We start from the raw sequence: 15,278 nt of genomic DNA on the forward strand, positions 1-15,278 counted from the left end.
ACTGTATTACCTAGCAGCTCAGTGTCTTACAAATTTATGATTAAAGGCTGTGAACGTAAGAGATATGAGAGACTATTTTTTTTTCTTCCACGGTGAAGTTCACCATGGCCAGCAGGAGAAATAGGCTAGAGTCTGGTGCCCTCTTGTGACTATGTTAAACTTCTGGAAAAGCCATCATCCTGTGTCCTAAAAGGGATCAGGGCTTGAATTACACTGGAAAACATGAAGAAATTTATTCAAAACAAAAGCTGGAAGTATAGAAAAGGGAAATTAACCTCTCAGTGTCATTTCTGAAATGAAACTTCTGCTGCGTGGTTCAGCAGAGAGGCAGTAGACTCACGACCTGTAGTTGACTGACGTGTTGAATATTTGAACGATACGTGCTTTCATAAAAACTTTTCTTCATGTTAGTCAATTAGATGTAGGATGCTGAAGCACTGACAAGTCAGGATTATGCATTAATATTGTTTTGTATCATGGAAGGATATGTCCAAACTACATTTCTACATTAAAAAAAAATAGTATTTTCTCCAAATTCTGGAGGTTTAAAGTCATTATGATCTGAAACTATAGGCCAGCAAAAAAAGTTCAGATTCACATTCATTCTTCCAGAGCCTTCAGGGGAGGAGGGCTGGTTTCACAGCTTTGCTTTAACTTCACATTGATTTATTTGTAATGGTTTTCGGTATCTCCAGAGGAAAAAAAGAGATTATTTTCTATGGTTTTATGTTGTACAATGGTTTTTTTCTAATCTTGGAATTTCACTAAGAGATGGTTCTAGTGTCTGAAACTGAATGCTAAGAAAACAAAAAGACAAGTATTTAGTACAACTTCCGGCTTCTTCCCTCTTATGAGGGGGGAATGTTTCTGGTGAGGAGAGGGAGTGACTCATCTTTGAATAAAGCAAGCAGGGTCCACTCAGCCTCTCATTAGGGGAAAGCCCCTTGCTGAGTTATAAAATCACACCAGCCTTTGAATTCTGTTTTTGTGGAGTACTGAAGTTACCTGCTGACCTTTCGTTTCTCATCTGATCTTTTCTGTTATTATGTTACAGTCTGCCTATATGTGCTTCACACCCTTGTCTACAAAAGAAGTTCCCCTTTCACCCGCTTTTTCTTGTTTCTGATAGAAACTTCAGATTTGTACTTGGCCTGGCTAGAATCGCCTGCCTTCCCCACAGTAAGAGTCAAGAAGGCAAGAAGTCAGTCACACTCCTGAGTTCCCTTGATATTTAATGTATATTTTTCTTCTCTTTAGTATGTTGCTTCATCCACTCCTGAATTTAGTTTGAGGCTTGTGCATTTGTTGTCTTTGGGACACAGCTATTACTGCAAGCAGTGCAGTTAAGTGCACCATTCCATTGAGAGCTGTGGGCTCTCATAAGCCTTATTTTAGGAAAGACTTGATCAAAGTAATTATAAGTAGACAGGACCATACATGCAGCTAAAAGGAAAATTTCAGCATTTTTTTAAATGCCTTATTAAATATCCTTTATCCAACCTATTGTCACGTCACCTATAAATGTCAAACATACAATAATAAAAGCTACCTGTAGTGGGTAGTGTGAGCCTAGTCTTCTGGACTATGTTTAAGAAAGGCTAAAACCCCCCCTAAATTAATCAGATAGGTAAGCAATAGTGCTGTTGCCTCAAGCATATCAGGCTCACACTGTCAGAGACCCATTTAAGTAATCTGGTGCTAAGAAAGTGCTTCCTAACCCACAAAAATAGGAATGCCAGGAAGGGAAGAGCTTGAGAGGAAGTGTCCACATGGGTAAATCTCAAAGCACTACGGATTTTAGAGATTATTACTGGTGGCCTACTGTGTACAGAAGTTGCAACAGCAAATGCTATTAGCATTACTGATTGTTTTCAGTTCTTTACCCAGAGAGGTACTATGAGCCTTGTGAGCGCTTGTCCCTCAGTGTTTCCAGTCTGGAAGGCAACTCTCTACAACAGTATTACTCTTAACTTTTTTGAGAAACAAAACACCTCCACACACCAAAATATCCCAGTACGGAAAAATCCCAGTGAAGTCCCCGAGGATCTAGTGCCCATGATACCAGTAGGAGACCCAAAGGTAAAAGGAAAGTCTGCATATTTTTTTTCTGATGCCCCAACATAAATAGAAGCAAATAAAGTGCTTTGAATCTGACCCTGAAAGTGCTGACTCACTGTGCTCTAGTGCCTTTTATTTGCCTCCATGCCATTCACTGCTCCATTGCAGTAGACTCTGAATATGAATATGACACACCTGGCATCTCTTTCTAGTGTCTCCTGCAAAGGCTTGTATTTTAAACCAAGAGGACAGAAAATGCTCAAGGGAAGAAGTGTCCCATTTTACAGATGGGGAACTGTGATGCAGGCTGATGCATTTCGAAGTAGTTTTCTTAACACTCAAGTATTTGCATACTTGTTCAGAACATCTGCGACTTCAGGTTTACAAGGCTTTCCAGGACGTTGTATATCATACAACACCCTTTTCCCACAGTATATCTCTTCCCTTTGATTCTTCACCTCCCTCAAGAAAATGTTTCAAGACAGGCCTTTGAACATACAGGGGATGCTCTGTGATCTTGGGCTGAAATGCCTGGGCCCTGCCACAGACTGAGGCTGCCAAACAGGATGGGTAATTTCATGATGTACTGAGAAGGCTTATTTTGCGGTTGCTCGTGTAGATGATATTCATGTGATGTTTTGTGAAGTTCTTACTACATAGCTTATCATCTCTCCTCAGCAGACTTTTCGTCTGTCTGCAAGGCTGTTTTTTGCTTCATTACCTCTGATCATTTCTTACAGGATGGAGTAAGAGTGTAAAACCCTAGAAGTTATCAGTGATCTGAATTACAGTGATGAGACACAATGAGTTTAGAGTCCTAATCTTTCTTACCAATAGCTCATGATAGCAGCATCTATTACATCTATTACATCTATTACCACGATATCGGTATTAGTCTAATTTGGGATAACGGATTTCTCTTTTTATGGTTCACGTTCCTTTCACTTGAAGATTGCATGATGAGGCCATACTGCGTCCCTGGTGCAAATAGAGTATGAGAAGCGCCCTCTCCTGTGCAAAGGTTAATCGTGCAGGGGAAAGGGATTGCAGCGGGATGCAAACCACCCCAGGAGGCACTAGAAGAGGTGGAGAGGACTGGTAGGTATGACATCCTCATCTCTAGACACTAGTTGCAGAAGACGTGCTGGGAGATCCAGCTTTGGGGTTGCTGCCACCTGTATGCTTCCCTGAACACCAAAGAAGGTAAAAAAATTATTCCATCTCTCATGGAATCCCTCCCCCCCCCCCTTATCTGCTACCTTTAGTTTGTGCTGGTTTGAAAATAAGATGGGTATTCCAAGTTGTGCGGTAACTTTGGTGTCATTTCACTATATAGAGGGTGTTTCCTAAAAGACCTATCACACAGCGTGACCTGTAGGATGACAATATGCTCATGAAGAAAAGCAATTAGACTGTGGATGTTTTTGAGAGCCTAGTTCTGAGTTAGGTTTCATCACTCACCTCCCAACAGAAATTTGACATTGGCTTGTACATGACAGCAGGGACTAAATCAGACTGGCTACTGGGTCACCAGCTGCAGATGAAACTTTGTAATGCATGGAGAGTCTGAGTTCATTCGTATCTGGTTTTGCCTGTTTTTCACAACTATTGTCTTGAAGGAAAATTTAATACTGACCATGAAAGCATTTCTTAAACAGGAATAGAGTTTTATGAGTTACCCCAAAAAATTACTTAAATACTGCCGTCTTTAGTCAGGATTTGCTGTTTTTCAATGTGGATACATTGCTTGGTACCTGCCCTCTAATCCCTGTCGTGGAATATTTTAGTTTGGAAAGCACCTCTGGAGATCATCTAGGTCATCTTCAAAGTTGGATGAGGATGTACAGGACCTTGTCACCCCTAAGGCTTTTACTTCAGCCCACATCTGAACAAAGATGATCGAAGGATTTTCATTAAAAGAAGATGCATAATGATGTAATAGTTTAGAACATTATGTAAATTAGGCAAGGCAAAAGAATTACAGGTGTTGCATCACACCCTGCTAATCCCTGTTCCCTGCACCTACGGCACTGGGCTCCAATATTGGTTGCTCTAAAGACACTCACATTTTTTCAGAGGAAAAACATCAAAGAGATTTCAGAATTCATTGAGGTGAATATTTATTTTGCTTCCATTTCAATCAGTCCAGAAGTCTGTATCTTTGGTTTCTTCTAAATTCACTGCTATTATTTATCAGAGTTTTACATTTAGACTATGAATATCCTGAGGCTGGCGCAGTTTGCATATACATCTTCAGAGATTAATCACCAATGCCCTGCCTGACTGGGGTGTTACAAGCAATGCCTGCTGCTGATTTTTTAATAATGGAAAGTTTGATTTTCAGCAAAGTTACAGATATTCTGCACTTTGCAGATCTCTTTATACCTTAAAGAGTTTGATCTCTAGGATGCATATGAAAATACAAACCCCACAGTCTTGCCAGATTCATATCATTCTTACTTTTAATTTCTGGTTTGAAGGCACAGGAAACTACCATCAATAATTTATTAATAACAAAAGTGGCAGCAGCAACAACAAAATCTACCCCAGCATAGCATCATGTATGCACCACCAGCATGTCCGAGGGAGTTCCCATCTATGGGGAGAAGGGACTGTGTCCTCCATGCTGCCATCCCTTCCTTGCCAGTAAGGCACTTAGCACTTGTATAGACTCCTACACACTAAAAGTTGTATCAATACCAAAAGGGAAGCGTTAGCTTAGTCAGAAATGAAACACAAGTTCAACAAACATTCGGAGATGGCGTAAAACCACTCCATGACACCACTCAGAAATGTATACATTTTCAGTGCATTCCAGATTTGACTGCAAAGTAAGTAAAATCTACTAAATGTAAAATATCAAACATTAGATTTGTACATTTTAGGAATTTCAGGACAGTGCAGGGTCTTGACTAATACAGTAGAAGTGCTGTTGGTCTGCATTATCAGGCCCTTTTAATTCTCCCCAGAATGTGCAAGGTAGATAAAGCTGCATACTGAAGCATTAGGAACATTTTCAAGGCTCTTGTTGAAAGACTTCCTCATTTTTAATATTTTCCACTGGTTAACCACGATCATAAACAACAAGAGTACGTGTATGAGAACCTGAACCTGAACTCCTCAAGAACTAAAAATGTCAACCAGAAGAATGGGCCCTACATTGTTCTTCTCAGCAGGGACTTTTTATTTTTTTGTCCATCTCAGAAGATAAAACTGGGTCTGAATTTACATGAGAAAAAGAGCCAGTCCAAAAAATAAGCTTTTAAGATTTCAGTTTGAGTCAAAGTAAATTACTTAGTTTATTCCGCATGTTCTTAGCAAAGCAGTATTTTCACCAATGATACTTGTGGGCAAACTTTATAGTAGGAGACGAGCAGAAATAAGAAGCATCACTCCTGTAGCATCCTCAAGGAGTTACTGGCTCATGCACATGGCAAAACTTCCTATGGATGTCAACATGTAAATACTTGTGTGCTGCTGTCTGCAGCCTGTAGCTGGTGTTCGGAACTTATAATTTGTGCCAGCAGCTAAATGCTAGCTATCACCTTCTTGGTCTTTGCCATTATATGTCTTTTGAATGTCAGATGATTCTGGTATTTCTTTGTTTTCTTCTCTTAGCCCTTCTTCCTGTGATTCTTTTGACATTTTTGATTCAATGCTCTCCGTCTTGTGATTAATGGATGAATTCAGCCTGGATGAGTTCAGTCTCCATCTTCTCAGACTCCTATAAAAATCTTTTCTGACATTTTCACTAACCAGTACGTAGAGGATTGGATCAGCAACACTGTTTGCAGTGGCTAAACACAGAAATGCTGTAAAAATTGAATATATTTTTTTTTCAAATGGACATGAGCAATTCTGATGAAGCATAAAGTATATGGATCTTATTATGAGTACCACATGGTAGGGAGCAAAGCAGATCAGGAAAATGACAATAATGGCAATTGCCAGATATTTCACTTTGGCTTTTTCATGGCAAGTCAAGCTGCTGCTTGTTTTTGTATTTTGGAAAATTTTGTAGTTTGTGAAAATGAGGATTATGAAAGGTATGGCAAATCCAAATAGGAATCTAGCAATGCTCAAAGAAGCCAATTGTATGTTGAGGGGCAAAGTCTCAAAGCAGGTCTTATGTTTTTGTTCTGTATCATCCATGTAAAACACAGGAATGTGGATTATTGCAACCAGAACAAAGAGCATACACACTATTGTGATTGCCATTTTCTTTCTTCTTCTTCCCCTTGACTCCAGAGCATACACCACTGCCAAATAACGATCCAGAGAAATGCAGCACAAAAGCAGAATGCTGATGTATATGTTGCAGAAAAAGATGTATCCTGTTATTCTGCAAGCCGTTACACCCATATCCCAGTTGTGCCCATTTTGCACGTAGATAATCCAGAGAGGCAAGGTACTTAAATACATCAGCTCACACAACGATAAACTAAAAATGTAGATGCCAATTACGTTATTACTTTGGATTTGTACAAATGTAAACAGGGAAGTTAAGCAATTTGCTGGAAGGCCTACGGCAAAAACGATGCTGTAAACAGCAACCAGAAGTGTCTTGCTTTCTCCATAGGACATATCGTGGCAGATGGAACTATTATTTGTGTCTGTACAATTTTCCATTATTCTTTTTCCAGCTGGTGTTTCCTGAGAATCAGAAGACAAGGTGGACAGTCAGCATTTGCATCACTTAAAAATGTGTCAGTAAAGTTTATCGTCCCATAGGTGCCAACAGGACATGTCAGGGGAACAAGTAGTGTGTTTGTCTTGGGGAAGCGTCTGAGACAGGCAAGTTTTCCGAGACCTGCTGGTCTCCTGGGAATCAGGTCTGATTTACTTCCGGGAAAAATGCCTTTCTTAACAAGGAATTTCTTGACTACAGAATGCCTGTTCTCTAAAACAGGGTACTGGGGACTGCCCCTAAACCAGGCTGCCTCATAAATAAGACAGAGCTGCTGATCAGTTACTTAGTCAATTCCCGGAGGAAATTAAGGGCATTAGTCTTCAATTAATTTTTTTTTCAAACTGAGTAGGAAAAAATGTAAACTGTAGAGATTTCAGAGGCAGACTTCCAAAGAAGCTATCATTTATGATTGGTCAGATGGGGAAACTCTCTGAAGTGCGTGGTGGTAGTTGTTGTGTCAGAGACTACCCAGCATACAGGAACTGGAATCTGGCCACTGGTGTGTACCTTCACACTGTATTACATCATAGTGGTTCACATCTAGCTAATTCATACTTCTCTTCTCCCTCCTCTTTATTAATAACAGCAGCTGAAGAACAAAAACGTGTAGTGCTCTATAACCCTGACCATAGTAAACCAGTGAAACTGCCTACCACATCTGTTTGGTGCCTCTGGGAAACAACAGGAAATAAGAACAGTTGGAGGAAGTAAACAAGACCAAAAAGAAGAATATACACACATTGAAGAAATGGAGGTGAAGAAAGTTAACAAAAAAATTCCACCTTTCCATGATAACGTACACAAGAGCAGACCTGGTATTTGGTTAGTGTTAAGTAGCGCTAGGAGAAGCGTTTCTTGCAAAGTCATATGATGATTTCCATGCAGAAGTCTTCTCCAAGTGAAGAGTAGAATATGGAGGTGGGTGTACCGTAACAGTGTTGTGTGCCCTTAAAATTGTACTTTGCTGTATTTATGAGTTGAAGGTGTCCACTGTATAACATCCTTGATAAAAAAAAGGTCTTGTCTGATCTAATCTTTTGGGCGTTCCCTTATGGGATGGATACCTGCTCCAGGGAATAGTCAGCTAACTCCAGAAGCAGGAGATGTGTTGACAGAGATTGAGTCCCTGCAGACAGAGGAGGGGCGTGAGCTTTCTTGGTCTACACTGTGTATGAGCAGTTTCTTTAACACTGAGTTCATGCAGGGGAGAAGGCAGCTTTTAGTAGCCTCGGAACATGTATTTGTTGCTTCTTTGGGCCCACCTCCAGCAGACCAAGGAGAAGCAGTCTGCTCCCAGTGCAGTGAGACTATCTCCTGCATCTCTGGAAGGGTGGACAAGCTGGTGGGGACCGACCTTCCCCTCCATATGGGCAAGAGCAGTCCCTGGGGTGGCACAAGCAGATCCACCGTGAATGCCTTACAGGGCACCTGCCATGTGAGATCCCTACAGCTTGAAGGGCAATCAGGTCCCCTGACTTTAGTTACCAGAAGATGAGAATGGTATGAGAAAATGGACACAGGTTGCCTGCGAGACCCTTAGAGCAGAATGGTGCTAGCCACAAACACCAAGAGAGGTTCTCCCTGCCCATGCCAAGAGGCATTCGTTTCCAGCAAGTACCCCGATGCAGTCAGAGCCCGCTCAATGACAGCAGCTTCTGAGTGAAGACGCCCCAGCAAGCAAGCAGGCGGGGCAGAGGCAGCAGTACCTGCCATCCCCAACCCCAGCAGCAGTTGTGAGCTGTTTCCCAGGGTGAGGATGTTTGGAAGGGGCCTCCACAGACAGAGGAACTGAGAAGGTGCTCTGTGTGTGTAAGAAGTACACTGGAGGGTGGGACCACATTCTGCGACTACCTTCTACTTCCCCTTATGGCAAACCATGCTCCGCTTGTGTACTGACAAGTTGATGAGGGTTAGCAGGCAGCGGTTGCTGTGCTGGTTGGACCAGAGTGTCTTACCAGAGGGCTGTATCCCTCCACGTGTGAGAATCGGACCATCTAGAGTCCAGTGGGTATGTTCAGGCCCTCTCAAGAGGGATCTGATGTTTCCTTTAGCTTCAAATGTCCCACCGTAAGAACAACTGTAGAAGAGGATCCTCACTGCTGTGTGGGAGGAAGATGGCACGGAACTCAGCAGGGCTGCTGCAAGGTTTCTGCGTGAGAGGGTGTAAAATTACTTCCTTTCTTTCCTAGCAGTGAAAGTGTACTGATAGCTGGTGTTAACTTAGAAAAATGATGGTTGTGATAAGGGCTGGTGGTGACCTGATTTTTTTGCTGCCTCTGGGCATCTGCCACCCTTGGTGAATGAGGTGGGGCCTTCTCTGGGCCACCTACTAAACTGCTGTAGAGAGGGGATAAAAAGAGAGCTTGGTTTTAGGGTCAGCAGCAGTTCTCTGCCCAGACCTCACCTGGGTTGTGGCATATGAAAGCTTGCCTTCGACTCAGACATGTCTGACTGATGTGAGAGCTGCTGTACACCTGCACACCACAAAGCGGTCTTGGAGACCTCCCCTTCTAAGGTGAAGCACAGCAGGTGAATAGGATTCATACGTGAGGGAGATGGCAGCAGCTGAGGTGGGGATGCTGCACAGTCGCACCCACCTTGGTTGCTCAGCAGCTGTCTACCCCTTGTGCCTTAGCAAAAAAACCTTCAAGAGTGGTTGAAGGTGCCCTCTCCTTCCCACCCCCTGGGCTTTGTACACTTCTCTTGATCCTGTGTTTGTCTGAATGTTCTCCTTTCTGCACTGCCTATGCCTGCTGTTCATTGCTCGTTGTGCGAAGGCATGCTTCCCCCAGAGGTACCTGTCTCGCCAGCAAATAGCCAGCGGTGGTGCAGGGCAGGAAGGAAGTGGTAGAAGAGTTATTCTGTAGACACATGGCTCCCAATGTTTCTTTCTCCTGCCTCCTTCCTTTGCCTCCTCCCTGCTGCAAGTCTCCTTTCCACGCTTAGCACCCGTGAGTGAGCCTCAGGAAGGAGATGTCTGCGACTTTTTAAGCTGCCTGCATGGGGCATGCTTCTGTCTTGGCTTTTGGCATAAGGCCTAAGCCACAGGGCTGAGACTGAGCTGAAGAGACCTTCACCCTTAAATGGCTGTCAGCCACCAAGCGCAAAGCCTTAACTGGCAAAGTGCAGCTATAGATGTGAATTTACACTTGTAGAAAAAAAACGTGCTGAATGCCTCTCCTGAAGGTCTGGCCTGTCACCTCAGGAGCCTGGATCCTTCCCAGCAGTAATACTTTATGTCTCAGCCCTATACCAGGAAGGAGGAGAGGAGAACATCCATCTACTTCCCTCCCTCACCTTCTCCTGACTCTCTGCCCTGTCCAGGGAAGTCTTCTGGCCCTGGCCACTGCATCCAGCCCCAGTTCTGAGCTTCACTTGTCTCTGTTTAGCTCTCGAGGCCTGTGGAGGTGTTTCCTCCTTAAACTGAAGATCAGAAAGCAACATGCAGCAGGCAATTTATGAAATTTCTCCCTGTGACATTGCCCATCTGCAACTGAATGCACATTTTCATCCTGTTGTCAGGCCTTTAGAGTTTGCTGTTTTGATACTCGGCTTAGCCCAGAAGATTCCCAGTTCTGTCTTCTTCTGTGGTGACTGGGCTATGATGGATGTATCCTCACATCTGTCTAATGTAGAATTAATAACTGTACTGCTTTATCTAAAAAGGCACCCGGTTATCTGCAAGCACTTTGTTGTGGTCCCACACTGGTGCAGGACTGAATCTTAAATATAAATTCAAATTAAAAATAATAATAATTACACAGCTGAAAAAAACACACAACATTTCTGGGTTAATTTTCTGCTAATATTTGTGATGAACAATTTTAGTAATAGAAACATTGATTGGTTGGAAGAGCAGAACTTAAGAGAATTATCACATCCAGCAATTTTCAAGCATTCATAAAGGGTCAAACATAGCTGTGATGCCAAGGATGAGCAATATCCAAGAATGCATTTGTAAGACACAAGCTGTTTCAATGCATTAGTTTTCTTAGATGTTTTGTAGCTTTCAATTGAGCAAAGCCTGTCCAAAGTAGCTGTTCTCATCTTTCTGTGACTTTCCTATTCTGCTAGGGCTCGCTAACCATTACTAAGTGCTACATCAGGTCCTGGCTGTGTTTTGCATCAATAGCTCAACATACATTTAGCAGCATTCTGAGGCTCCTTGCTCTGTGCGACTTGCTGTACTTGACAAACCGCAGTCAGCATGTGCATGTTTCTCACCTTCAAGACGTGCAAAATATCTCATCTTCCAGGACAGAGACATCACCTCTGGCTCAGGAAATGCCTGAGGACAAATGTGAAGGTGGGGTAATCCACTAAGGAAGATTTGCTGTGTGCCTGCTCCGTATTTACACTCTTCCCTGGACATCTGCTCTTGGGCTAGGTTATAGCTACAATATTGGGCTCGGTAGGCCTAGCATTTCTAATGTTGTTGTGTTATGTTCACGCTGTTAGATGAATAGATAATTACATTTCTTACTCCTAAAATGGAGTGCCTACACGCTGTAATCTATTGAGAACTTATGGAGGGAAAATCCTGGAAAAGGGCAGGGCACCTGGAGATGCTCAAGGGAAAAGGGTTGTAGATGGAAGAGGCATGACAGATGTGAAATCCCATTTTCCTGGAGTGTGGTGAGAAAGCAGCAGAAGTGTCTTGCTGCAGTCCTACCAAGCAGGGCTGAAACCAGATTGAGATTGACTGCCCGTTCCTTACCTTCTCTTTGATCCAGTGTACCTTGCATTCCTCGTGGCAGGTGGCCTGGATTTACCAGGAGCAATGGAAAGGTGCTCTTTCTCAGGCTTTCCTAGAAAGCCACAGATTTCAAATACCAGAAGGTATCTGGTCTAGAAATCAGAACTTCCATCTTGTGGACAGGGGCCAAAACACGGCTTTGCTGTGCAGGAAAGCCTGTGCGATGGTCGCCTGTCTTCTCTCCTACCCAGCATCAGGGATCAGATCATTGAACACACATGCCCTGCATGTCATGGGAGGTTAAATCGTGAACCTGGGATGCTGTGATGGTGTGGTTTCAGATCACAGACACACCAGAATAACAACCTGTCTGTCATCTATTTTCCTTTCTGCCTTGTCCCTGACCAGTAGGTTACATGCAATGAACATGCACAGAGTAGTGCACAGAGTGGTAAGCTAGCAGAAAACTATCCCCTTTTTCTATCTGGGTCAGCTGTCCACCAGTTGGCCTTTCTGAAGTGGCTCACTAGGGTCACAGCAACAGGGCTGGCATAAGGGAATTAGCAGTAAGTAGCACATTGCCAGGAGTGGAGCAGCCAAAGGCAGGTGGAGGTAGGGGATGTACTGAGAGCAGTTTGGCGGTAGTGTGAGCTGCACCCTCCATCAGTCTCCAGTGGCACTACTGATCCCTGCTGACTATTTAGGGGTCTTTGCAACCGAGTTGTAGTCAAGCAGTGGAACAGGCTGCCCAGCGAGGTGTTGGAGTCTCCATTCCTAGAGGTGTTAAAAAATGTGTAAACGTGGCAATCTGGGACATGGTTTAGGAGGCCTGGGGGTGTTGGGTTGACTGTTGGACTTGATGATCTTAGAGGTCTTTTCTAACCTTAATAATTCTATTCTGTTCTGTTCTGTTCTGTTCTATTCTATTCTATTCTATTCTATTCTAATTTTGTTGATTTACCCAACCAGGCACCTTCTCTGTGGGCGCTGCAAATGCTAAGCAGACCACTTTGGATAAACAGTGCATCTGGCTGTTGGAGTCACTTGGAGGTGGACAGCATCTCTAACCACATCGCTGTCTTCAATTATTTTGCCTTGAAAATGCCACTGCTAAGCCCTGAGAAACATGTGGACTTTGGTGACTCTGTCGGCTTAGAGCTTATCACTTCCGAGTGAATGTTAAGATCTTCACTGGAGTCTGGTCCCTGAATGAAGCAGAACAGGGTCCTGAGAGGTGCAGAGACTTATTGGGTTTGGGTGTTCTTGCTGCTCATTCAGGCCAGTTGCAATAATATTTGGTCTTCCCTCAAGAGACTGAAGTGTTTTTGCTAACACTGAGGTGTAAAAAGGGAAGTGAAAACAAGGGGAAAAGCAAAGGGTTTATTTTGCCCCCTTTTTTTATTTTATTTGCCTGTTAGCTACTCATGTAAAACTGTTTCAACTTCCAACAAAGAAGTTGGAGTGATAAAAATAACCACTATTAAGAAAGGGAAAAAAGCAAAGTGCAGGTACAGTTACAGGGAAGAGAGGGAGAAGTCAAAAAAAGCAAAATAGTTGAAGAAATCACTGGTTGGAAGTCTTTGGATTAATTCACCTGAGATATAGAGGGACAGAAGAGAAAAAAGACACAGTGAAATCCATAACATGGGTACCGTTAGATCAGCAGAGCACATTATATATTTTTCATTTTCTAATAATTTTCTGATTGTCCTTCTATGCCAAGGATTATTGTTAGAGCTGAAAATTTTGACGAGTTTATGTGGATATTAAGAATAATATTTTAAAAAGTCATGCTTATAATGGTTAAGGTAAAAACACACCATCCCTTCACACCTTCCTTCCTGTCTCCAGTATTTGGAAAGGATAACAATCTGCATGTTTTAAAGAATAAATCAACCTTCAGTGAAACAGGACCTGAGTTTCTCCTGAGTGGTTTTGTGTGCTTTCCTTCACAGCATGTGCTACTGTAACTATGTGATACGAGAATAGTAACATGATGTCAGCCTGACCACTCAAACCTAGTATCGTAAGACATCGGTTCCCAGCTATGAGAGATATGCCATCTACAATACTCATCACCAGTGATATCACTCCTCTTCTGAACCTGGGCTTCTCTTTCTCATGCAGAACCTACATTACCTGTCTGTAAACTTTATGAACTATTAAATTTTCCAGCCACTAGCTTTTGTGTCTGTTAACTTTAATAGAAAGTAAGAAACTGCTGAGGATTATTTGCTCTGCTTGAAAGTAGGAGAAATGTTTGTGGTTTCTTAAGCAAATTAGTAGATGAAGTAATTCTATAAGCAAGGCTCAGCATACAAAGGAAAAGCAGCAATGGCTCCACCCAGCAGACCGACCATTTTTACTGACACGCACAAGATAGTGGGATTTGGAACTATATAGTTTCAAATTTGAGTATAATAATATAATGTACAAATACATAATTTTGAAACTATTTTGTTTCAAAGCTCTGTAGAGAAAAAAGGGTGTTTTTATAAGCTACAGGACTATATTGGGAATCCAGCCTGAGCACAACATTTTAAAATATCTGCTTGCAACCTAGCTTGATCAGAAGGAAACAAATAAACACTGTTCAAAGCAGCTTTAATGCCTAGTCAGGAAAAAAAAATTATACATGATTCCTGAAAGATGAACGTGGCAAGTTTCTTGTATTTGTTAGATGTGCTTGGTTTTGGCTGGGATAGAGTTAATAAGAACACTCAAGAAACAAGAAACACCTCTACATAGTCTTCTGCTGAATTGATGCATGGCATACACTTTGTGTTTGTCACCAAGTGTAGTCATGTGAAGTTCAGGTAGCTTTTTTTGCTAGAAGCAACCACTTCTGCATCAGTGGTTACACTAATCTCCAACTGCAAGACAGCAGACTGTGGTGAAAGCAGATAATGCCCCTGTTGAATAGTGGTGTTTAAAACAAGCTATGGAGCATTTTTAGCCTGAAAATAGCTGCTGTAAGGAAGCAGCAGGACGTTGAGATTAGTTATGCAGCCTTAATATTTAACTCTATACTGCAGATGTAAGGACTCTTACTAAAAAAGATTATTTTTGTCAGAAGAGAGAAGATATTAATCATCTGCCATTCAGGAAAGGAACTCAGCAATTGTTTCTGATAAGAAGGTGTTTGATTTATCTCATGATTCACTCTTCATAGACATGAACTCTCAGCAACCAGAGATTTTAAATGCCTGTGTGTGGGCATCTACGTAGATCCACACATCCACTTTCCCCTTCCTACATTCTACAAATATGCTGTTCTGCTAAAATAAGCAGCTGGGAGCGAACTATTGCATAATTCAGAGTTGAAGAAGGACCCAGCTTAAAACTGTGATCCTTCCATAAACTGGGTGTCTTTGGGCCATGTAACACCACCTGGTGAGGGAATGCAGAGTAGAGAGGAATGCCGGGCAGGTAAGAGAGAAATGTATAAAGGAAACCTGCTACAGAATTTAAAACCACCTTATTCGACACATCTAAAAGTAGGTAAAACTACATGCATGTCGTATGGAGTAGATAGGGGAAGTTCACAGACAAAAAGCAGACCCCAAAATCCCCCCATGCCAGTGGACTTTTCCCCCGTCTCATGATTCCGCCTTGACTCATGATTTTGGGACTTTTGGACCTAGCAAAGTTTCTCTGTTCCCTGAAAACATCAGAAAGTGGCTGTTGCAGGGCAGGTTTACTCTCTGGTACCTACCAGCTTGTCTAGAAAAGGTCCCACAGCCAGAGGAATGGCATCATGCCCAGGAGAGTCATCAGGAACCCCAGAAATACTGTAATAAATTTGAGGCTAAACTATAAAGCCCATCAAATCAA

The 15,278-nt window shown here is 42.5% G+C and overlaps 1 protein-coding gene across 1 annotated transcript; it reads right to left on the reverse strand.

The window, feature by feature from the left end:
• Positions 1-5,332: 5,332 nt before the first annotated feature.
• On the reverse strand, positions 5,333-6,705 carry GPR132 (G protein-coupled receptor 132). Its single transcript, XM_075104096.1, has one exon. The coding sequence runs from the start codon at positions 6,685-6,687 to the stop codon at positions 5,593-5,595; it is 1,095 nt and encodes a 364-aa protein (XP_074960197.1). The 5' UTR covers positions 6,688-6,705; the 3' UTR covers positions 5,333-5,592.
• Between the last annotated feature and the right edge of the window lie 8,573 nt (positions 6,706-15,278).

The sequence above is a fragment of the Phalacrocorax aristotelis genome, chromosome 9 (assembly GCF_949628215.1).
Source record: "Phalacrocorax aristotelis chromosome 9, bGulAri2.1, whole genome shotgun sequence".
Classification (NCBI taxonomy): Eukaryota; Metazoa; Chordata; class Aves; order Suliformes; family Phalacrocoracidae; genus Phalacrocorax; species Phalacrocorax aristotelis.